This window comes from Wyeomyia smithii, chromosome 3 (genome assembly GCF_029784165.1).
Source record: "Wyeomyia smithii strain HCP4-BCI-WySm-NY-G18 chromosome 3, ASM2978416v1, whole genome shotgun sequence".
Lineage (NCBI taxonomy): Eukaryota > Metazoa > Arthropoda > Insecta > Diptera > Culicidae > Wyeomyia > Wyeomyia smithii.
In genome coordinates, this window is record NC_073696.1 from 271,255,808 (window position 1) to 271,282,185 (window position 26,378).

Genomic DNA, 26,378 nt, shown 5'->3' on the forward strand with positions numbered 1-26,378 from the left:
GCCAGTTGTTGGTTAGTTAGTAACTCTATAACTTGGCTCTCTATTTTACTGTTTGAATTTCAGCTATTATCGTCCTCCAATCGATTTTCGCCATTCTGACACTCAATATCGAATATGATTGCAATTCAAATTGAACCAAAACGTACTCCTAAAGGCAGCAGCCTAACTTTTCATACCGGGACCGAAAATTTCAAATTCTAATTATCCTTCGCCTATAATTTCTGTGAAAGCCTAGTATGCCATTATCAATAGCAATCATCGTCAGTAGCAGCAAAACGCGTAGTTTACATCGTCGCCCACGGCGAATTGCGTTCAATTTTCACAGCCAACACGAAACCGAGAAGGCGGAAAACGTTGTAGCTTTTCACCGTTCACCAACGCGTTCGTTTTTCACGTGCGAAAATTATGATTCATTATTGATGAATGCCACACTTTCCAGCCTCCCACTATGGTAACAGTAGTCAGGTGCTGTCTTGTTCACCGGGGTCGCACATTGCTGTGTGTATAATGTTTAGCTTTGGCCAATTACTTTTTCGGGAAAAGTGCATCCCATCGTCGTCGTACGTTGTGTGGGCCTCACACGTTTCGAACGGATGACGAGCACGAATTTGATTGAATTTCGGTACGTTCTTTAGGGTGCATACTAGTGCTGCTTTTAGTGATGTTGGTTCGGTCTAAAATCAGGTTGAAATCAGATTGTCACCCGTGATTGAAATTTACGTGTGTCGGAGACGGTTTGCCGGCGCTGAGTAGTTTATAACGACCCGGGGTTTGGAATTAAATGAGTGCCTGTTCACGAATTCACGCTGGGAGAAAACTAACGAGCGAACCTGACGGCAAACAATGAAATGTACCGTAATTGAATTCTAGCTGCGTATTTTATGTTTCTTCAGGTGGGTGGCAACTGCAGATTGTTCCGTACAGGCGCCTTCAAGTGGCGTTGAAATAACATAGAGTAAAATTTTAATCATAATTTTGATGCTAGTTGGAGATGTTGACTCAACTCGAGGCGTTGATTGTGAATCAACTTCTCACTTTGATCATGTTTGAGCCTTTCGGGAAGATACATTGTTTGTGACGGTTCGTGACGTTGTGTGAGAGACAGCATTAAATAAAAGCTTCGCGCTAGTTATTTTATGCAACTAGACACTGCTAGAGGTGTTGAAGTGTATTTTTGACAGGTGCCACTTTGAAGTGCACCAGTTTCGCCTACGGCTGTTTTTGGGCTGCATGGAAATTTGTGCCGTAACGCTTCACGAAATCCTTTGTCAGTATGGAATCAACAATTTGGATGACTGGTTTTACTGAAAATTTTCAATTAAAATAAGAAATCAAATGTTGAAAACAATATTAAATAAGTTTCATTCTTAATCTATACCAACTTTTCTTTTGATTTTTCGTTTGTATCTTTAACTTATATTTCACTAAACTACACTGATTGACAAAATGAACAAAAGTGCACTCCAAAAGCTCAAACATGAAAAAAATGAAAGAAAGAGTATTATACTTTACAATGATTTAACGCTAACGTAAGAACTAGCACAATAATCGCGAACACAGACGGAACACGACGAGTGATCAGACAAGACACTTATTGCTCTTACAGATATAAAAGGATAATATAATGATTACCTTTCGTCTACCGGTTTCGGGCTACATATTGCCCATCGACAGGACGAGATCCCATGTCCAACTGGTTAAAATTCTCGTACGTTATATCGCACGCGTCGAAGAGAGTGAGCTGGAGATTACTTTCTCCCCGTTGTCAAGTTGAAGAGAATTGAGTTGATCGGTGCATCGTCGTCGTTCATCAATGGTTGTTTGGCCGTCGCAATGTACATTGACTCCCAAGCATTGAGGAGACCAATTTTATTGATGCTTTTGATCAGACCCGCCTTATCCCAATCGATCTCGTGTTGGTTACTCACTGTATGTGTTGCTACACTGGATTCACTCGTTTTGTTCATTTCTATTATTCTACACAAAATGTTATTAATTTCAATTGAATCCAAAAAAAAATATGTTTTTGCCAAATACGTGGTAACCTTTCTTTAACTGTGACAAAATCAACACTGTATCTTTATCGACGAATTTCCAGAATACATATTTATTCATTTATGTCGAGTTAAACATGATTAAATATATTGAGTAATAAAAGTTCACAAAAATTAAAAAAAAAAGACAAAAATGCTTAATAGCATTGGGAGTAGCGAATCGTTTTCAATATGCAATTCCTTACAGATCAATGAAGGAATTAATTTTGTGAAAATGTCAAAAAGCAAACGAAACAAAATATAATAAAATTCCAATTTTGTGTAAAATGCCAAAATATTCACGATTATATTCAAAAAACAAAAAAAAAACAAAATTGTACACAAATTAAAAAAACTTTTTTGTCAATGACAAAAGAGAACATAAAAATGTTGAAAAGGACAAATATGATAAACATGATAAAGCTAAGAAAAATGAATATAACAAAATCATACAATGATTTGACCAAAAAATGACAAAAATGATTCAGAGGATAACCAACACAATAACCAAAAACGCGGCACTATTAGAACTTCAATTATAAAGAATGAAAATGCCAATAAAATTACAAACGTTAAAAAAGGCAACTACACTGGATTCTCTTTTTACGCGATTGATACGTGCGCGCAGGAAAAGAATCGCGTAAAAAAAATCGCGTAATTTCGAACAAATCGCGTAAAAAAGATCGCGTCGTTACAAAACCTTTCGCTATGTGGTAAGTGTGTGTGTATGTGTGTATGTATGGCTATGTATGTGTATGTGTGTGTATGTTTGTGTGTGTGTTTCATATTGGCTCATAAACAATATTTCCCATGTCACACATCGCGTACTTTCAAGAAAATCGCGTAATTTCGAGAAAATCGTGTAAAAAAATCGCGTAAAATAAAATCACGTAAAAAAAAGTCGCGTAAAAACAGAATTCAGTGTATATCAAAAGCGACGGATATTACAAAAATGACAAAAAAGGTAAAATTGACAACAATGACAAACACAGAAACAGAAAAAGATGAAAAAAACAAAAGCCAAAAATCTATAAAATTGACAGTAATAAGAGAAAACGACGACCAATACGAAAATTATTAAAACACCGAAAATAATATTAGGTAATATGAATAACAAAAGAATACAATAATGAAACAAAAAGAAAAAAGTAGAAAAAATTAACAAAAATGATAAAAATGACAAAAACGGAAAGGGAGCCAAAATAGTAGAATTTCTAAAACAACAAAAAACGACTAAAAAATCAACATCAAATTATTTCTAAAAATGTCAAAAATGGTTAAACAATCGCAAAAACTAAACAACAGTAAAGATTACATAGACGAAAAAATTATATAAATCACAAAAACACAACAAACGGCAAATAATGGAAAAAAGTAAAACTATGCCATAAAGTCAAACAAACTTATCAAAGTGACGAGCCAAAAATGGAATAAATGAAAAAAATTACAAAAAGTTTGAAAATAATTAAAATGATAAAAATTGCACAAGTTACAAAACGCCGAAATGACAAAAAAAAACAAAAACGATAAATAACAAAATTCTAGTAAAAGCTGGAAATGGATCGCAAAAATAAAAACATTGACAGAACAAATAAAATGTAGTATAAATCAAAAATATCAGGAATGAAAAAAATATTATAAAAATACCATCTAAGTTATAAAAGGAAAACAAAAAATATAAAAAAATTAGCTGAAAAAATGACCAATATGATTATAAAGGTTATAAAAATGATAAAAATGAAAAAAAAGTACATAAATGATAAATATTACTAAGTTACAAAACAGACAAGATAAAAATGGCAAAACGTTTCGAAAACTCGACAACAGTTGCAATAATAAAGATGTCAAATACTACACAAATCACAAAAAAAACATATATGATCACAACTTCAACAATGACACAAAACACAAAAAAGATAATAGTGACGGGTCAAAAATGTAATAGGTGGAAATATTTAAAAAAAAATCAAATATAAAAATGATGAAAATCACATCATAAAAGTTACAAACATAACGAAAAACGCAAACAAGATGCATTAAAGCAAAATTACATTAACTGTCTAGAAACTTCTGATAAAAGTTGACAGAGACAAAACATACTAAAATTAATCCATTGACTCTTGTCTTGTAGCAAAAAGCAAAACGAATCAAAAATTTCAGAAATGTAAAAATATTATATAAGGAATACGTAATCAAAATTATGAAAAGCTAAGAAATAAAAATAATAAGAGGAGAAAAAATTACAAAAATGATAGATACGACAAAAAAAGACAATTACAAAAACTGAAAACCCACCCGCAAACCAAAACATGTCGAAACTACTAAAACAAACATTTACGAAAATAATTAAAATAGAAAAATTATAAAAATATAAAAAAAATGTAAATTTTCTGGGCAAAATAACAAAGATGTTTTAAGGAATAAAATTCACTAAAATTATTAAAAACATAAAAATAGAAAAATTATAAAAGTTTGAAAAAAATTGTAAATTTTCTGAGACAGAATGACAAAGATGACTTAAGTATTGAAATTCACTGAAATTATTAAAAACATAGAAGAACCAAAAGGATAAAAAACTATAAGAGTTGAGCAAATGACAAAATTAATAAACAATCGTTTGAAAAAGCAAATATAACAAAAAGGCAGATATAACACAAAAAAGTGATAAAAAACTAAAATGACAAAAATGGAAAAAAAGTAAACTAACAGAAAATAATAAGAAAATAGAGCTTAAGAAAAATGTACCACATAACAAAATAACCAAATATTGTGATCAATACAAAAATTGCTAGAATAACAAAAATCGCAATATTAGAACGTAAAGTAAGACGAAATTATCAGAAATGTACACAATATGAAAAAACATACGAAACTGAAAACATACAAAACATGGCAATAAAAACTTAAAAAAAAACTACCAAAGCTTCGAAATTGATAAAAATAATCTGGTAAACGCCGAAAGAGGCAAAAATTACCAAACCAAAAACATTGTTGAAAATAAGAAAGTGAAATGAATCGAAAATCTCGAAAGTACCAAGAAAGTTAAAAATATTATAAACAATAATATGCATTCAAAACTATAAAAAGCAAAGGCTGTTATTAATAAAATTGACGGAAATAATCAAAATAACAAAAATGATAGAAATATCTAAAAAAAGTAAAATTGCTATACAAAAATAACAAAAATGAATTTTACTTTAAAAAGTCATTAAAAACAAACAACAAAATCACCAAAACGATAGAAATTACAAGAATTGTGGAAATGACATCAAATGATCAAAGTTGGAATACAAACCTTCAAGAACACGACAGTAATTACAAAAATGTGGAGTGACAAAATATGACCAAAATAAAAATGATAAATCAAAATGATAAAAACAAGAGCTCCAAAACCTGATGTCACCATCAACCAAAAATTACGAACAATATTCAAGTTATCAGAATAAAAGAATATACAATATTAAAAAGTAAAATATGACAAAACAGTCAAATATCTTAAACAATATACAAAATTGAAATCTAAAAAAGTAACCTCCAATAGAGTTAACTAAAAATGTAAAACTGATCAAAATGATAGAAATGTTAAAAATAACCAAAAATGATAACACTAACCAATAATGATTAAATTTAAAAAAAAACATAAATTATGAAATTACCAGAATAAGAACGGAAATTAAACAACAGTAAAATAAAGAAGACGACAAATATTACACAAATCACAAAAAAACAAATAACAAAAATTTAAAAAAATCAAATATGATAACAACTACATAAATGACACAAACGATAGAAGTGACGGACTAAAAATGAAAAAGAGGTAAAAATGATAAAAACTACACTGACTACAAAATGTCGAGAGTGACTATCAAGCAAATTTATAAAATTTTGGTAACAACATATAACACAGACAAAAATAATTTATTCCAAAATTCAAAATTTGCAAAAAAAAAACGGGGTACACAACAAATCGCAATGAAATCTAGAACGATTACTACCAAAATTTAGAAAATGACAAAAAATAATTCGATAAACGTCGAAACAGATGAAAAATTTCCATAACAAAAACATTGACGGAAATATTGACCAGTGAAATGAGTCAAAAATCTTGAAAGTACCTAAAATGTTGAAAATATCATAAAAAATAAATCACAATCATAACTATAAGAAGCAAAGACGGAGAAATGATAAAAGTGACAAATATTTCAAAACATACAAAAATGGTAAAAAATACGAATAGAACTAAAATAATAAATACAAAAAAAAAAAAACAAAAGAAAACGGTAAATAATAAAATGTTATGTCAATTTTAATGGCAAAACAAAAATATCAAAAATGTCAAAATTGATGATAAGAACAAAAATTACCAATCTTACAAGACAGGAAAAAAGAAAAATAAACGAGTCAAAAATATCTGGAATGGTCAAAAAATTTAAAGAAAAGCAAAATTGAAAGAAGCCCAACCGAAAACATTATAAAATAAAGAAAATTTATCACGATAAAAATGACAGAGATGATAATTAAAATACGTTTATTCAAATGCTGAAAAAATAATCAAACACTAGAATAAAATATCAAACACTAAAAATGGCAAAATTATGATACCAACAATTGATAAAAATGAAAAAAGTACAAAAATTATCGAAACAAGTGAGCATCCATAAATGACAATCCCCCTTTAGATCCCCCATTGATCTTACCCCCCCCCCCCCCCCAGACAATTTTTTTGCAAATTTTACTATCAAAAACATAACTTGTAACATAAATTAGCAAGAAAAGACAAGAAAGTAATAAAAATAACCTTAAACAGATCAAAGAGTGATAAAAAAGAACTATTAGAAAAAATCCAATTTTTTTACGTAGTTTCATGTTTGCTACGTAGCTTAGCTTGACCCACCCTCCCCCTCGTCACATTTCGTCACAAAACTGCAAACAACCCCCCCTCTTCCCTCGAATGCTACGACATTTATGGATGGTCCCCAACAGGATTGCTGAAAATATAAAACAAATGTAACAAAACAAAAACAAAAGTTTCGGTTTTCAAAAAAAAACAAGCAAAACAGAATTTTCGGTTTTTTATCTAAATATTATAATATTTCTATTTTAAAAATATGTATTACAAGATTTTGATTTTAACAACGAGTGAAACTTAATGACTAGAATATGCCTAAAAACTAAAAAACTCTTCCAGATGGTCTCGAGGTACGATGCTGGCCTAACAAGACAGTCGTCGTAGGTTCGAGTCTCGGCTCGGGAGATACTGTTGATGTCAGTAGGATCGTAGTGCTAGCCCTACAATTTTCCTGTACACTAACAGTCGGCAGCGAAGTCTGTGTATAACAAACAGAAAGTCAAGTTCCGAATCGGAATGTAGCACCAAGGCTTTGCTTTGCTAAAACTTAATGTTTCATATGTGAAGAGAAAAAAAACTAAATTCTAAAAGTGATAAAAATAACAAAAAAAATATCACATTGTGACAAACGAACTCAAGCTTATCAAATAAACAGACATTTTTAATATATTTTTAACTAGGTAAAAATATCTAAATGTCGAAAAACAGCGAACTAAAAAGTAGAAAAAAATCTAGAAATGGGACAAATCACAAAAATAATTAAAATGACGAAAATGAACGAATAATAAATATTAGAAACACAAGAGCTGAAAAAAATAACCCACAACAAAAAAATGGTTAAACTTTTATAACAAAAATTGAAAAAGCACAAAAATTTTCAAAGTAAAAAAATGATGAAAATATATGTTAAATTAAAAAAAATAAAATTTAGCGGAGATAGCAAAGACGATAGAAATGACTTAAATAACAAACATTTCGAAAATAGCACAAAAAAAATACTAAAATCGAAAAGAAATGATAAATGACCAAAAGAGTTTTCTAAAATTTTTGACAGGATAGCAAAAACGAGACAAATTTCCATAATGGCAACAGTGATGAAAATAACAATAATAAAAATAATAACAGAAAATGACAAAAAAAGTGTGAAATTTGTCGAAATATTTTAAATGGCAGCAATGTTAGGAGTGTCACAATTATCAAGTAAGGTAGGTGAGCCAGGCATGGCAATACCTAAATAATGTTATGGCGTATGGAGTTGTAATGGAGTAGAACTTTAATAAATATTTAAAAATGAATTGAAGTGTCGGAAAACATTAAATAATATGAGCACGAAACATTAAAAGTTAAAAGATATCTGGAAGACAAAGTAAGAATTTTCATTTTTGATCCTATCGATTACCGCATGAGAAAAATAAAAGAAGGTTAGTATCACTTCTGGTCTTGACTGTCGTATCGTAAAATTTGATCTTTTTCAAGTGCTTTTGGTCATATACCAGAAATATAATTATACCAGATTGATGACCAGAACAAATAAAAACACAACAACAAAGAGTTCTGTTCTATTCGAAGCACACTATCAAACACAGTCATCAGGCTCCACTTCATCGAGTGTTCCTCCGGAGAACGGCAAACTCAAGACCGAATCAAGAAGCGCTACTAAAAGAATAAACCTACGTTATGACCCCTTGGTTATTGGTAATAACTTGACGTGATATGACTGTATGTTCCATTTTTGGTGCGATTGTGGCATCATAAGATTTCACCCCGAGGTAGCCCAAGCCGAAGCCTAGTGCTCGAGCAACATCATGCACTGTTCATCGCTTCTTGGGACGAGCATTTAACCTTCGACCGCCAACAGTGGCAACCGGATGGACAGTTTGTCATCTCAAGTGTTGATGGCGAAAAAGTGAACGGTTATTCGCTCTTCGCTGCCCGGTGTCCGGAAAAGAAGGGGGTCGACACTAATTTTATGGTACCTACTATCAGCACCAGATTTTTATTACCCCTTCTCGAATGATAAACAACCAACCACTCCGAGAGCAGGCGAGTGTTAAAAATTCAACAGCTTGCCTCGCCATCCGGTGCGCTTGGTTTCGCTTCCAATCGTAACTTTTCGGAAGCATTTAATATTTACCGTTTACCAGAGCGAAAAACCAACCAACAACGTTTCACTTTGTATTCAAAACAAAAATTATAGATTTCAAAACTGGCTATAAATATGTAATCAAACTCCCCTTTCCTGATGATCGATGGCCGTTTGACTTGCGGAGAATCTCGTCGTTCCTCGAAAGGGCAGGCACAACTTTTTCCCGCTCGGATTCGGTTAGGATTCGGAAAACCGGCGAATTCGAGTTTCACCAGATGCCGTTTCCTCCCAGGGAATGAGTTAATAAGAAGCATTGAACTTTGATACATGCTATCGTCTTTCTGCAGAACTCGAAGGTTGGGATGATGAAAGGAATCCTCGGAGCAGGATGACACGAGAGGGCGGTCGAAAAAATATGAGCTTCCAAATCGTTTGCCATCTGAATGGTCGAATTTCCACCGCCGGCGCTGCCGTCCGGGTGGCAGGCAAATGGTGACGGAGGCTTATGGTTATGAATTTGCTGTCTTCTCTAAAGATGCGCTGGACGAGATTTTTTCCTGCCCCGGATGTGTACAGCTGGAACGATCGCCGATGGTGGGGTCGTTTATTTCGAGTGGTTCGTCCGAAGTCCGGGTTTTATCCAAAACGAAGTATGAAGGAAACGGAAAGAAAAGGCACTACCTACCAGCTATGGCACACTCGACAGTCCATTAGGCAGATTGATTGTTGAGTAGATTCTGGAGAGAGAGAGAGAGAGGGATTTTTTTCTTTAACTGAGGATTGGTTTTCAACGGACAGTTTCTAGACTTTCGGAAAAGTCATTATTTAAGCTTTGGTGTGCTTTTTTTGCGTCGTATTTTTAAGCATTTTAGAGGTAGTGGAAACTTTGGTAGTAGGATAATCAGGGTAAAATTAAAAAAAAAACTGAACTCGAGCTTTATTGGAAAACTTATTGCGACTAGTCATTGACCGTCCTGATATATATTTGGGCTGAGAATCATTTCGTATGGCATAAGAGGCAATCTATCATTCTGTAGTGATGCTTTTTTGGTGCCTTACAAACAATTCGATAACAACATCTCATTTTCAGATGATTTCAGCTCCTCAGCCTAATATTCCACACACACAACCGTTTCAGGCTAGTTAGGTCATAAATCGTCGTTGCCAAGACCGTCAGGAACCCGTTACTGCTTTCAATCCTACTCGGAAAAGCACCAATCACTACCGACAGGCTTCTTTTGCGCACCTCCTAGAAATGTTTTTTTATAGCTGGCCATAACTCAAAAACAGCAAAAACGCAATCTCTTGTGCTAGCAGTAACTGCTGCCAAAGGCAGCAATAATGCCGCCAGTAGTAGTGGTCCTTGCGATGAAAAATGGATAGGATAGAAACAATTACATATCCGCTTCATTTTCGGTCCCGCCAGGATCCGGACGAAGGTAGATCCGGATTAACCGCAAATGGGATGGACCAGGCGCAATCGTTGATCGTTAAATCTATTTTATGGGCCAATATCCGGGCGAGAATGTCGTCGTGTGGGTCGTTTACCGACACAGGATAAAGCAAAGCTTGGCTCTGTTCAACGTAGAAATCATATTGCGATAAGATATGACCCATAATCTAGTTCCGGGATTTCGGGTCGGATGTGATTTTTTGCCACTCTTCGCGGTGTCCAGTCCGATTGTAACGTTTGAAGAGCTGCGCTCTTTTATGCAGTGGATGGATTATTTTGAATTCGTTCACTTTATTTCTGTTGGAATTCCCTTCGTTTGTTTAGCAGAAAAAATAATAATAAAGTTGTCATTCAGAAAAAATACAATCATTCTTGATTACTCTAAAAGTAAATAAAATCTGCTGGTTTACCACTGGAAGTCGTTTCCGCTCTTGTTTAGGAAATTCTAATTTTGCCTATTCCTCAAACTCGTCACAAAATATTACATTTACAACTTCTTCTCCTGCAGTCAGTTACAACCTGACTGCCTAACTACAACATTTCCACCGGCCGTAAAGTGCCGAATTATACGACATCCCCGTAAATAAATTCCAAGATTAAGATCATCAACGGGACGACCACCCCATTTTCAACTTCAGCTCAGAGTGACGACTTCATTGGACAAAATAAAAAAAAAATGATTGATTGAAAACTTTCCACACGCACTCTCGGCATCCACACGAGCGCCTGTGACCCAGTTTCGCGTTGCGCTACGGACAACAAGTCCCGGATGTCCATCCATAAAATGTCCGGTTTTATGGGTCCCAGTTTTTTGTCCGTACCGTACCGCTCTGCCGCTTGGGATTGGGGAATTGCCTGTCGATGTAGGCAGTTGAAGTGTGATTTTTGATGAAGAATTTGAATTTTATGCTTTTATGGAGAGTTTTCGCCGGCCGCGTCCGTAGGGTGTCATAAAATGTGTTTTCGCCTCGCTCGCTGCCTAGGTTCTTGAACATTTACAATACAACCCAAACGGTGGTGGTGGGAGGGTGCACCCACGACGGTTGCCATGGTAACGCGAAAGGTCTCGCAAATGGGTGGCGGCAACGCGTTGATTGGAAGAATTGATTTTCATCCACGTTCACTGCCAAACATATGCCACAAAAAGTGCTATTTTATGGTCTTTATTGATTGCTTGTAACGGCTATTGAAAGTGCGGCTGCCTTACAATGGTGGAGATTTTTGTTCAGCTTCAGCTGGTAATTTACGAACTGTTAATGAACTTCGATCGTGTTGATGTGCTGTCGATTTTTGATTTTGTATGTTACTGAAGGTTATCACTCCTACATAGATTTTATTTCTTTCTATTTCTTTTTTTTTTTCAGGTATGATGAATTGAGGCGTTCTTTACTAGAGAAGTAAGTTTTAAAAGGGTAATTATTATCATATAATAAGATATAAGATATACATATATGGTGTTACCAAGAGTATTACCAAATGCTAGGCGCCTCCATCGAAAAATAAGATGTAATCTAGATAAACATTTCAAAAAGTCCGATCTGCTAAGTATCATCGTTTTTCCGGAGCGTCTTTTCATTTTGATAATGATTCAGCTTCAGTAACTCTCCCAAGAGTGTTTTTTTGTTCAGAGGCTAGAGTGATCCCTCCGCTATTAACTTGTGCAAATAACGTCACTTTCATTGAATCACCACAACTCATTAAACACCTTTTATGACAGGTGTTTAGTAAGTTGTGGTGATTCAATGAAAGTGATCGATCAAAAAATCGATCAAAGCAAATAGGACCTTTTGAAATGTTTCTCTGGTAATGTCTAGTTAAAGAATAATGAACAGAATATATAACAAAAACCAGGTAAACCACGATAATACACGCCCCTGATTTAACGTTTTTTGATTTTACGAACATTTTACCCTAATTTCAAGCACGTTTTTATTTTCAACAAGTTTAACCCTCTAGTGCCCAGTGTCGCCTTTAGACGGTCTTCAGTTAAACCTCTAAAAAGCTTCAATGAGAACTTAAAAAATGTTTATGAAGCTTCATAGTGATTTTTTCGAAGTCTTAAAACTAATTTGGGCACAAAAGGGTAAACTCAATGCAACTTCTTTTTTTATGAATTTATTTCTCTAAATAGACTAACTGATGATATTTACAGGCCATTTTTATATTTCATTTTTGGAAAAAAAATTATCAAATCCTGAAACTTTTTTTTTCTGCTCTAAATCAAATATTTTTTCTGGAAATTGAAGATTTTTGTCCTAAAATATTTCTCTCGATGTGTTTTAAAAAAATTGCTTAGTTACAATTCAAAATGAAATAGCACGTTTTGTTAGAAGCATCTCATCTAACAAAGTATTATTATTTCAATTCTGCTCACCTCAAAACAGAACAAAATCGTTTTATCTTGAGAAAATTTCTTCAAAATAAAAGAAACATTTTTTATTTTATTTTTTTTTTTTTTGTTTTGCTCACATCAAACCAAAATATAATTTTTTGAAAAATGTCAGAGTCAGAAATATTATCGAACATGCAGAAAAATATGACGAAAATCAGAGACAAAAAAGGTAAATATTGAAAGATAACATTAAACTGTTGAGAAAAGAATGTACTTCAGTTAATAGAAAAATGCGAAGGAAACACTATGATAATGCGATAATGTGGAATGCAGTGATGAAAAAAGGATATAAAAAATCAATTCAAAAATTTAAAAACATTGAAATTAATTAGGGAGAGATTGATTGATAAATTGTTAGTGGGAGAGAAGCAGGAGAAAGTGTATAAGTAGAAGGAAGAGTACGTTAAAAATATTATCGATAAATAGAAAAAAGGAGGGGGAAGAAGAGCTCATAAAATGAGGAAAAAATAAAGTAAAAAGAAAGCATGTATTTGAAGAAAAAAGTGAGAAACCGATTTGCAAATGAAAGTTTGAAACGTAAATAGCAAGGTCAAAAAAAAAGTGTAAAAAAACAAAAACAAACGTTATTACAGTAAAGAAAAAAAAACTCAAAAAAGTGTGAAAACAAAAAGACAGAAGCAACAAATCAAAAATGGAAAGAGAGAAAAATGGTAATGAAATAAGTGAAATAAGAAGAAAAAGTGATGATCATTGCTGTGAGTTCAGAGGAGGAATTTCATTTCTGTTTGTTCAAAACATAAAAGAAATTACAAAAGAACGTTGGAAAAAGTTTTAAAAAGAGTAATAGGAGAATAAAAAGGTAAATGCATAACAAAAGTCGATTCGAAGAAAATTAAAAAGGAAAACATCAACAATGCAAATAAAAAATAAAAAGAGAGTTTACAAAATTAAAAATATTTTGAAAAAAGTAAAAGGAAAGTAGAAAAACAGTCGAAAAAGAGAACAAACAGTTTATTAACCATATAGAAGAATCAGGAAGGCGGAAAACAGTGACATAGATGGCAAATATTTTGGGAAAACATAAAGATAGTAGAAAAGAAATAGTTGTCTGAAGATATTATAATGCGAACATTTGTAGTGCGAAAATAAACGAAGAACGTCATATTTGAAAAATTTGAGAACATTGAATTAATTGAGAAGAGGGAGACATTAATAAAATTTTATAAATGAATGAATACAAGTAAGGGAAAGATGAGGTAACGAAAGGAGGAACATTTCGACAAATAGGAAAGCAGGATTTTTTACCGAAAAAATATTATAAAAAAGAGAAAGTCAAGTTGCTTTAGAAAAAGTTAGAAGAGAACATACAGAAAAAAATAAAATTAAGATTTAAACAATGCACATATAGAAATTTTTAATGAGAAATAATCGAATAACAGAATAGAGGAAAAAGAAGTATGAAAAAAAGTAAGGAAAAGCGAATGAAACCAAAAAAAAATGCTAACAAAGAAATAAAACAAAGAAAGAAATGGAAAGAGGCAAAAATGACTATTAGAAAAAGGAAGCAAGAAAATAAGTAACGAGTAACAAGAGTAACAAGTAAAAAACTTTTATTCAGGATGCAAAAAAAGCAACAGAAGAACAGTAGAAAAGGATTAAAATGAGAGTGATAGAAGAATCAAAATAGTATGAAATATGTTTGAAAAAAGTGAATAAAAAAGAAAAGACATTTCCTTAAAGGTAAAAGGGGTAAACATCAACAAAATAAAAAGAACGAAACCAAAGTGAAAGCAATAGAAAGCGATAATAAGAAGGCAGAGAAATTTGAAAAAGGTAAAAAGAATGTAGAGAGATTGTCAACTAAAGTGGAAAGCGTGTGAAAGCAGATCTTATGATAATACTAAAAAAGATCAAAAGATAGTAAGCAAGGGTGAAACCTATGCATAACGAGAATGGAAGATTCTAGAAAGTGAGCAAACAAGGGTAAGAAATAGGATGGAGAGCGTATCAAGAAAATAAAAAGAAAGTGAAAAGAGCGAAAACTGAGAGAAGCCAAAAAAGAGGGAAAAGAGAAGAAACAAAGTGAGATATAATATGAAGAAGAGAAAGCATAAAATATGCAAAAAGTAATTAAATAAAATAAGGATTGATAGGGTTATAGAAAAAGGGCGCGTGGAATGCGCAAGAATTTTTTTTTTTCATAGCCATTTCGAGTTTTATCATTTGCAGCAAATTGTTGATGCCTTCCATAAAACATTGAAATTAACAGAGTTTTCTCTAAGAGGTAAATGAGTAGAAAAATCGAATGAGTTAGGACAAACATCAAAAAAGAAAAATCAGAAGAAGATAGTAAGAAAAGCAAAAAGTAAAAAGGAGTAACTGTAGTGCTTAAAAAATGGCGGAAACAGAAAAATTCAATACAGAAAAGAATAAAAAAGACTGAGAAAGAAATATGAGATACAAAAAAAAACCATGATAGAGAGAGATAGTTAGAGACATAATAAAAGAGCTAGGAAAAGAGAGAGAAATTTAAAAAAAAGAGACAAAAGAGAAGAGAGTTAGAGAGAGACATAAAAAGAGAGAAAGAAACAGAGCTAGAGAGCTAAATAGAGAGAGAAAATATATAAAGGGATAGATAGAGAGAAATGGAAAGAAAGAGAAAGAAAAAATAAAGAGAGTGAAGGATGGAGTGATATAGAGAGAGAGCAAGAGAGAGAGACAGAGAGAGAGGCAGAAAGAGAGAGGCATAGAGAGACAGAGAGAAACACATAGAGAGAGAGGGAGAGAGAGAGAGAGCGTGAAAGAGAGCGAGAGAAAGAGAACGAGAGAGAGAGAAAGAGAACGAGAGAGAGAGACTGAAAGAGAAGAGAAAAAGAGAAATCGGATGAAAAACAAGCAAGGAGAGATGAATAGACAATAAAACAAAAAACGAAGAAGATAAAAAAACACAAAGTGAAAACAAAACAAGCACAAATTAAAAACAGACAAAAACATTGAGAGGGAGCGGGGGCCTAGTGTGGTTGGTAACGTCTCCGTCAACCACGCTCGACGCCTGGGTTCGAATCCCACCGCCGACATAGGTGTCGATGGTTGTGAGGTGGCGTGATCCACTCACAACCAACCCAACTGGTCTAGATTCAATCCTAGCCGACACCGGGAGATTTTCTGAGGCGAAAAATCTCTGGGATCACGCCTTCCATCGCATGAGGAAGTAAAGCCGTTGGCGCCGGTCCGTTAATAAACGGGTCGTGAGTTAGGATCCTGGGTGTGGAGTCGCCTCCCTGGGCGTCGGTGATTGGCCACAACAGTGGCGGAACTAGACCGACGGAAAATAAACGAGAATAAAAAAAAAAAAAAAAAAAAAAACATTGAGAATCAACACCAGAATTAACGGCACAGGATTTGAAGAGGATAAAAATAAGTCACAAAGAAAGTAATATTTGAGTTTAAAGCATGCAACGAGAAAGCAGATGACAGTAAAAATTAAAAGGCAAGAACAGACAAATGACAGTGAGAAGTGGGCTAAGAGAAAGTTAAATACAGTACAAAGAGCAAAAATTTATATCAGAGAAGAGCTAGAAATGAGAGAAAAACAAAAGAGAATTTTCTTTCTTTTCTATTTCTAGAGCAAAAGAAAAGAAAAATGTAGAGAAAAAAACGAGTTATGAAAAATGAAGAAGCTAATTCTATCTTTTTTCCAAATATTATTTCGTTGTTTGTTGCTAATTCAATTTTTTCGTAAGAGCTGTTGACTTCATTTCAAAATAATTTTCGCACGAAAATGTGATTTTGTTCTGTTTTGTTACTAACTGAATTGTTATCCAAATATATTTCAACCTGAAAAATTTATATTACCCAAATATTAGAGAAATATGGCGAAAAACAGCTGCTTAGGAAAAAATAATAAAGATAGTTGTATAGAAACAGTGCAACTGCAAATGATGAAAAAGACAACAGAAATGTGAAGAAAACTATACGATTAATGCGAATATAAATGAAGCGCAGGAGGATTGAAAAAATCTGGAAATATGAAGAGCGATCAAAGAAAGAAAAATTAATAAAATTGTTGAATAATAGAAAAAAAGAAGAAAACAGAAATAGAAAGACGAGTAGGAAGGAAGAATGAAAAGCTAAAGAAAGAATAAATAATAAGAAGAAACTAGGAAAAAAGCAGAAGTCTCAAGAAAAGAATGAATATAGAAGAAGGAAAACAGCAGATATGCACAAAAAGTTGAAGAAGGTAAGAAAGGAAAGAATCATAAAAGATACAAACCGGGACAAAGAGCGAAACACATTGTAAAGTGGAAAAAAATAGATGAGAGTGGAAAGTGAGGAAAACAGAAAAAGAATGAAAAAAGAGAAATAATGGAAAAAGTAATGGACAGAGACGTCATGCAATGAGAGATAATAAAAAATTGAAGAAACAAAAAAGAGTGAAAAAATAAGGAGAAAAAATGTGAAAGTGCAAGCCAATTTTAACAATTTTGAGTTTAATCCCCTTAAATAAACATTGAAATAAATATAAAGTAGGTGAAAAGTAAGGAAGAAAAAATAAAGAAAGGGGGGAGAGGTTAGGGATGTATCAAGAAAAAGAGCAAGAAATGGAGAAAAAGGAATGATGAATTTCAGCGCGGAATAAAGCAGAAAAGAAAAAAAAGCTGAAGCAGAACAAATTTAAAACAGAAAAGGATTGAATAAACAGACGAAAGAGATACAAAGGATGAAAAAAGAGCTTTGGAAATGAAAAGGGAAGAGAGGAAAAGAATGACAGAATGAAATAAAATGAGAAATGGAAAAGGCGAAGAAGAAATGAGAAGAAAAAAGCGGTGAAGAAAAGACCAAAAAAGTATGGAATAAAGAAATGGCAATACAAGATAAACTAGAAAAAACAGCATCAGATAGATAACGGGAAGATAGTAACGACCAAAGAGACAGTAACAAGTAATAGATTAAAAAAGAAAGTACAGTGCTGTTTCGAATTTATAACGGTCAAAAAGCATTCTCGCGGGAATCCAACAGAACTGTGGACTTGGTGAAATGATAAAAGAGAAAAAAAGGTTAACAAAACAAAATTAAAAGAGAGTAAAAAGAAGGCACAAAGTAACAATAAGTAAAATAACAATGGAAAGCGCACAAAAAAAAATAAAAGATAGTAAAAAATTAAAAATAGTATGGAGTAAAACAAGAGCAGAAAACACAAAAAAGGAAAGAGAGGGATATAATAGAAAAACGTAAAGAAGTAAACACGACATAAAAATTTAAAAAGATAAAAGAAATATTAGGTGAAAATACAAAGACTGTAATATAAGAGTAAAGATCGTGCAAGAAAAGCAGAAGAGAGAAGAAAATTGTAGCAAAACAGTAAAATGACAGTGGAAAATGGATAGAAAAGTAAGACAGTTGAAAGATAATATTGGAGGGTAAAAAATTGCGTGGAGTGAGGAAATAGTACAATAGAAAAAACAAATGAAATTGTGGAAAACGAAACGAGACATAAAAATGAAGAAGGATAACAAGCGAAAATAGTGTTGATGAAAATATAATGACAGAAAAAGAGCGCGGTAGAATATAAAAAAAAAGGTTTATTTTTCTTCTCAAATACAAAAGGAATTTTGGAATTATTCGTGCTTGAGTACATTTGACTTTTTTTATTTACTACAAATTGTTCCTTAACGCCTTAGAAGCTTGTATTTTAAAATTTCACCCATGATTTTCAAAATATGCCTATTCTGCTCCCCGTACGAGTAAGTTTGTTAAGAAATTATGCGACAAATAATTGTATCAATTCAGTTTACTCTTTTTACGCTACATAATTAAATTATATTCAGCATCCTTGCTGGATATGTTCAATCCTGATAAGTGGCATACTCGCAGCTGAGAAACCTAATCGCGATGTTATCGCGAGCATTACAAACTGATGCATAATAAAAACTGCAATCCAATTCAACGTATTCACTACATGCCAGTCGACAACGGGTCATTTGGTTGTTCGCCGTCAACATGGAATGGTTGTTTGCTCTAGTGGTCTGTCAGCTTTGGCCGGCTAACTGTCAACTATTAGTTCAGGATCCTTCGACACAGATTACAGTATCGAACATATTACGAGTGAAGCAAAAAGTTTGTCCTTCAATCCCTACCATGGAAGTTATCCACTTCATCAACAGTCACTTTCTTGAAGCTGTTATGCACGAAGTATTAGCATCGGATGCGCTCGTTCGTAGAATAACTAACAAGTCGACGATTCTTCAAGAAGTGACATTGTCTCGATTCCAGTGCGTTCTGCTGTTCGTGGACTTTTTGGAAACCGATTCAATATTTACGGTGCGTCTAAGGCAAACGCTTGCCGCCTTTATCCTAGTGACTTCGAGAAACGAAATGTCTCATCTGCAGCCTTTGTCTGTCCGGAAGAAAATTTTCAACGTCATCTACGTAGTTTACGATGAACCTGTGCTACGTTTCCAGTTTTACGATCGCTTTATTCAGTACTTGTTTAATTGGGACGAACTCAGACGTAACTATCTTCAGTTCAGTCTGCGTAATTTCCGTGTTCTTCAGATATAGAAAGCTCTGCAAAAATCCCATACATTAATTATTGTTGAATCTTTTATTCTTTTATTCAGTATTTTTAGAATGACGAGCCTTTCAAATTTGAATTATATGTTTCGCATCACGACAAAAATTGAATTAGATCACGCAAATTCCTTGATTATTAATCGTCTGTGATATTTTTGCTTCCACTACAAACATTCATTTTTTATTAATTCTCGCAACACAGAAAAGAAAAATCCGTAAAAATTAAATATTGCGATTTTCCTGAGAAGAGCTGTAATTTGTATACTATTTCACTAACAACGCAACCTGCACACTTCCCTACAAGTACTTTGTCGCATTCATAAATTCCTTGACTGCAGCAGCAAAAAAAAACAAAAAAAAAAAAAACAAACAACACCACTTCCAAGCAAACATTCACTGCCGACTGTGCACCGAGAGACGCGTGACGTTGACCCTTCCACCGCTGATAGTAGAATAAAATCCAATTCACTTTCCACCCTTGATTGTCGGGAAAATTCCCTCGACCTCGAACCTCGAACAGTCAGCCGAGAAACGGTGAAATGTCTCAAATATCCCTTAACTGGAGCGAGCCGTTCGTGAATTCCTTCGCAGGATAATTTTATCCATACTTTCTCTTCCGCTCGCTCTCGGCATCGACTCCGACTCCCATCCGGTCGCGAACCCAGAGAAAGAGAGAGCGGAAGGCGTTTTGTTTATGTTCGCTCGTTCGGCCCGGCAGAGCTGTGCCATCTGCGGTCACGGTCTCCCGCCGAGAGCGGAGCATCCTTGCGATTATCCTTCCCGAGCGAGGAGGGTGATACTTTCCTCCCGAAGCCTGGCAGTGGGCCAACCGAGAACCGACAGTTATGGGTTAGCCGTCGAACGTGCCGGGTTGAATTCGATACACTGTTGCAGCGCGCCACCGACGACGCCGTTATCATCGTCGTCGGTTTTCTCGCCAAAGTTAAAATTTTCCAAAAGAATTTCCCGGAACAGTACCACCCGCTTGCATTCTCCACACGGGCACAGGGTTCTGCCCAGCATCGGTCCCGGGCGAGTCGAGCAAAAAAAAAGATACAAATCGCAGCCGGGTCGAGTGTGTCGAAACAGTGTTGCGTTTTTCCGCCGCTTTGCATTCCTTTATGTTGCGTTTGGCTCGCTTTTTAGCTTTTCCGAAAGGACACCAACTGCTGCTTGCACCGTTCGCTTTGTTTCTGGTTTTGCTTACCCTTTTTGCTTAGCTTTGCCGTTCGTGTTGCCCAGTGAATAGTTTCGCTTGCGACGTGCTGAAATAACTGAAAAAGCTTCGTTGAATGAATTGAGTTCGCGAAACAATTTTGATTCAATCCGGCGGAAGTCAGTTTGAGAAAAAAGCGAAGTGTTTATTATTCAATCGAGTGTCCCATTCAAGATTGTTATGTGCATCGGTGGATTTGTTGTGTGGGAATCTCAGTTACTAGTGTTTAAAGTTGTATAATCAAGTCGTTCGTATCTGAGCGCAGCAGAAGCACAAAACAGCAGCAAGAAGTGCAACTGATCAGGATATTTGTGATTACGGTTTTTTTTCTTGCTCTCCTCCGGGATTTAATGTGCTTCTCAGTGTCTGCCGCTGCCAATCGCTTCGCTTCGAGTGTTTTAGTTTCGCCATTGCCGCTTGCTAGCCGCCGTTTGCCACTATAATGGACCTGTCGACGATTCTACTGCTGTTGGAGACGCCCCCACCGAAAGGAGGCCACTCGCTACTGGTGGATCATCTGAACAATTCCGCCCGCAGCACCCCGGTTGTCGGTCGGAAGGTGTACCAACACAACCACCAGAGCCAACATCAGCACCACGGGTTGCAGCTGCAGTTAGAGAGGAAGAACCGGCAGCTGCTGAAATCCCGTCAGTACTACTGCTCCAATCCGATGCTGAACAACAATCTGTACTGCAATCTCGATATGGAATCGCTGGACGATATGCTAAAGAAGGTAGGTAGTGTGAGAATGCGGAGGCCAAAAATCGACCCGGTGGTGAATTTTAGACCGTGACGACCTTGAACTTTTTTGTGTACTATCATAAGGTTGACTGAATAAGGTGGAGCTTTTTGGTGATTCTTTGAGTCCTAATGGAATAACGTTGCAAATTTTAAGTGTTGTTGTAGTGAAGTGACAAACTGCCAAAATAGTGCCATTGCTGCACAGGAGACATTTTACGATCTTATTCTAATATCATCAAGAATTGTCAGCTTACCTAGTTTTCAAACCTGAAAATTAAAACATGTTCACTCGATATATGGCATAACTTATACAAATCATTGCCTTCGAATTTTTTTGTGAAATTGTTCAGTCGTTGAATGTGATACCCGGCAAGACTCGAAACAAAATAAACTAAAAACCCTAACGGATTACAACTTTCTCCTAAATTTGAAAAAAAATCGTTGTTTGCGAGGTGAGTTTGTGGCACATTAAGATCGGTAAATTAGTTTGAAAAAATTTTGCCAAAAGAAAAAACGTGAATAAAGTTTGCGGTAGCGGTCGTTTTTTTCTCACAAAAAGATATTGAAAACACATTTCCACGTGCGTAGTGATTGTGGGAGAGGAAGTGTGACTTTATCAGAGTAATTGCTAAAAAATGTAACATAAAGAACGCTCAGTAATTGATAAGCACCAGGTGGCTCCATCAAAGCACTTTGTTATTCAAAATTATTGAACTAAAAAACAAATTCTATTAACTTACAAATTGAATTGTGAGCAAGCCCTTTCAGCTTGCATCCATTACCTGAAGAAATTTTTTTTGGTAATTATTAAAGAGGCTTTCAGCTGCAAGCTGGTTTGCCTCTATACCTGAAGATTTTTCAATATTTAAAAGACGTCAATTTTTGTCATTTTTTGAACTTTCATAAGGTCATAAGAGTGTATACAATACATGCCCATTTTGGTGTGCAATTTTATTTACAGTTTCACAACTATATAGTCAGTTAAAAGTAAGCAATTACAACAGACTCCATTAAAGTTTTCGGGTTTATCTCATAGTGGTCCGATTTACAGAGACCTAGCGCAGAAGTGCTGGTTTTAGACTAGACGCCAGTTCTATGTACGAAAACACCAGTTCTATGTACGAAAACATGATTTATTACAAGTATTAAACAATTCTTAACGGTGTATATATCTTTTTTTTTTCTTTTTTTTTTGCTCTATTTACATCTCCTTGAGAATATTTGTCAAGATTTTCATAGAGATACTAATAGGGAAAATTTTTATATCGCTCTTCGTTGCGGCCGCATAAACTAAACATAGAATTAAGAACTTCTCGAAGTTGACGGAATGTCTTACGTGATTACTATTAATAGGAGCTGGAGATGGAGATTTTGCGTATGAAGTAACCATTAAACCAAACCATCAAATTTGAAAACATAATTTCCATTTCAAAGAGGCGGATAAAGTTTGCATATTTTGATCCATGAAAAAGCTTAAAGGGAAGGAGTATACATGAAATTTTCAAATTTGCCACTTTATTTGATGTTGATCAATTATAATAATAGAGTATAGAAACTATTAGATCCAGAACAGTTGGTTTGATTGCTGTTAGAAAAAATACCTGCTGTTTCTGATACTAATCGATCACCGACATTTTATTAGGCACTACGTAATTTTTGTTTGATTTTTTAATTAAAAACTCTATATTTTTCAATTTTCACTAACTAACAAGTAGTGCACAAAGGGACATTTCTGCTGCCGGCCTGTGGGAAATTTATCTCTGGTTCACGCGTCATAATAGGGATAGGGGATAGGGGGATAGGGAAGTTCCTTATGTGTGAAGACATTTTTTCGTGGAACGTGAAGATTTTTGAAAAATAACCTGGCATTCCTGTGTCATGATTTATAGGCAGCAGGGTTGTCTTCAAAACACTTACGATTGTTAAATTTTGAAATCGTTCAATTGTTCTGCTGTTTAAATTTAAAACAATAGTCAGTAGGATATGTATTTGTTTATAGAGGACCCCCCTCTCCACCCTCCGGAGAATAATGGTATTTCAAACCATCATAGAAACCCTCATATGCCAAATTTAGCTCCATTTACTTAAAAAGTTCTCGAGTGAGACCAAAAAAAGTTCATTATTCTTCGCTATTCATTTTGTGAAGTTACTATGAACCAATCGCGTGTTCTTTTTTTTCTCTTACTAAGAGGTTTGAAGTTTCTAGGAATATATAGCACTCCGTTTCCTAATAGTATACTCACGATTACTGTAATACTAGGATTTGGAAAACTCATTTGTACTATTTCAATTATAGTCGACTTTGAAAGGACGGTTGGTTTTCATTACTATAAATTTGGGGACACGCCTGCAATGTCGATGGTGCTTCTCACACAGAAGGGAGATCCAAAATCTAACGCTGTAGAAGGTGCTGTTCACTCTGTTGGTCCGTCTGCAATGAATGGCACCGAGCTATTTGAAATCGGCGCCAGCTGCAGCTCTGTTTGTATGTTTGCAAATCATACTCTTGCAACAGTGATCGGATATACCGCAGCCGTTACCAATATTGCTACCCGCTGCTGCTATCAGCTGCTACTAAGTTGGAATCGTTCTTCCCATCATCCATTAGTAAAATGATTGGTTTGAGCAGAAGCAGGCATTTATATAGCCCTTAATTGATTTACCTTTTAACTCGATATAATATTTTGTTGATGTTTTCGGTAAACTATTAAATAAACTATTGTTTCGATTTTGTGTTGTGTTGATAATCAGCTCATACCCAGTAAAAAATATTCGACGCCATTTCTTACGCCGCACTGAAGGTGCATGAAAATTTCACGTATGTGGGTTGCAATGTCGGTTTCGATCTTCATCATACCTTCTTTATGCGTTTGCTCATGAAGATAAGTAACATTTCCCGTACATACACTGACAAACATGTATAGACCTTTTTACGACCTGGTAGGGTAGGATACACGGTGTTTGCTGGTGTTGATGTGCGTTACGCAAGCAGTTCCATGTTTCCTGTTAAAACTTTATTCTTAAATTGAGTTCTGAAACGTCTCGTAAAATGCTCTTCAACCGTGCAGGGTCGTTTCTGTTTCGCTTGACCTGTGGATCGTATCTCGATGCTCCGGTTTATCCACTTTTTGCCGATAACGTTCGTGGTTTTGTGGTAGATGCGTGAACGTGTGGATGATCTGTTTGGATGACTTTATGCGGTGAATGGTTGTGGAAAGGAGCGACACGTCTGTGCAAGCACTGCAATGTTTCTGTAATAACTTATTTTAATTTATGCCTTTAGCTGCAGAAAGCAACACAAAAACAACTATTGATATGTCGTAAATTAGTCTAATGTAGGTTCATCTATTTTATTTTCGAATCCATTATTATTCATTTTTTGTGCGTTTTCTACGCTAAAAATTTGAATATTTTAGCTATGGAAGACAGCCAACCTTGATCTTTTTACATGCTCTAATATTTCTTACTGTTTTTCATCAAGATAACTGTGGCATTTTGCCACTACTTTCTCGAAAATTGTTGAAATTGGAAAAAAAAATCTTTGGCCAGTTTTAAAATGGTGCATAAATTTCAACATTATAGAGTTAAGTTTATCTTCTTGGGCCTAAACTGATTTTTTTCAGTTAGATTTCAAATTAAATCTCACCGAAAAAAAAATTAATTTAAACCCGAGAAGATTAGAAGCAATTTTTAAGGAAGGAGATTGATTCTAGTATACCGGCAATGCATTTTATTAACTTCCAAAACCTATATGGTTTATTTGGTTTATTGGTTGTTTGGTTTTTTGTATCTTGAAAATGGCGAAACTGTTTCTATTTCTCTTAGTAATAACCACGAAGATATAAATTTTCAGGACGTTGTTGTCAGAAAGTCTAAGGACTTAGAAATTGAAATTTGTTGGAAGCCCACGAAAACAAAACTGGTAATATGTACCTACAACTTCTAGTCATTCCTTCCAGCGCAAAATGGCATCCTTTAGCCAAGAAAAAGGAATTCGAGTATATTTTCGAAGTTGCCAAATTGAATGATGACAATGAGAGTACCATTCAAGCCATAAAAAAAAAAAGAAGTGAGTTCAATTCAGGAAATCTTTTACATCACTCACCTTAATTACAGAAGACTTGAAAAAAATACCTGTGGAATATGATGGTGCTTTAACACGTCAATTTCGCTAAAAATTCCAAAAATTTGTTATGGATATTATCTACACTAGTAGGAATAGCCAACTCAAAACAATATTGGGCTCTTCTAAAGACTCAATTGATGTTCTGAACAAAAAACAAAATTGCTTGTTGCCACTGCGATATGGTTTACATTGGGCAAACCAAAAGAAAATTGGGAACCCGTTTTAAAGAGCATGTGACAGCCAAGTTACCAAAGCAGGCAAAGTTTCCAAAAATGCTCTACCACACCTTTTCAAATCAAAAGTGACTGAACGTACCTTTAAAGAGGGACATCCACTTACTTCGTTTAGCATTACGCTACATCGCCCTGTTAATAATTTATGGAAATTTATGGAACGTATCTGAAAGTTTGGAAATTTATAAACAGCATTCGACCAAGCTGCTTAATAGAGGCGTCGGTAACTCCTATCTAAAAACCCTACATTTTGTACAACACAAAAACAACCACAGAACCTGACTACATAACTTCAGTTAGGAAATTTCGTTTTTGCCTTCCTGTTTTTGTTCCACCTACTTATTGAGCAATAGAATAAGTCATCAGTGGAATGTGATACGCATATAGATTGTGTTACAGTACCACCGTCCCCCGTAGTTTAATTGGTCAAAACACGATGCCGCAGACAGGGAGATTGCAGGTTCAAGTCACGTCGGGATGCGGTATATATTTCCAAATCTTTATCATATTTCGAGTTCGCTTATTTTTGGCTTCCCCTGCTGCAAACATTGTCAGCCTTAATTGTCTAAAACTTTGCCGAAGACGATATACCAATCAAAACAAACTTTATGGCTTATTTTTTTTTCTGGAAAAATTTTGCTTTTTTTGTTTCACATTTCACAGTGATTACCATTAATGTTTAGCTAATCTTTTGTAGTTTTCATTAAAAATATTG

At 34.5% G+C, this 26,378-nt stretch overlaps 1 protein-coding gene across 20 annotated transcripts in view; it reads left to right on the forward strand.

The window, feature by feature from the left end:
- LOC129730546 (uncharacterized protein CG43867) overlaps window positions 1-26,378 on the forward strand; it is a 461,594-nt gene that overhangs the window by 204,869 nt on the left and 230,347 nt on the right. The window contains exon 1 of one of the 20 annotated variants that reach the window (XM_055689955.1): window positions 20,184-21,296. The exons of the other annotated variants lie outside the window; for them this stretch is intronic. Within the exon in view, the coding sequence (XP_055545930.1) occupies window positions 21,006-21,296 (291 nt within the window). The 5' untranslated portion in view covers window positions 20,184-21,005. Of the gene's footprint in view, window positions 1-20,183; window positions 21,297-26,378 lie in introns of those variants that run through there. 20 annotated transcript variants of the gene reach the window in all.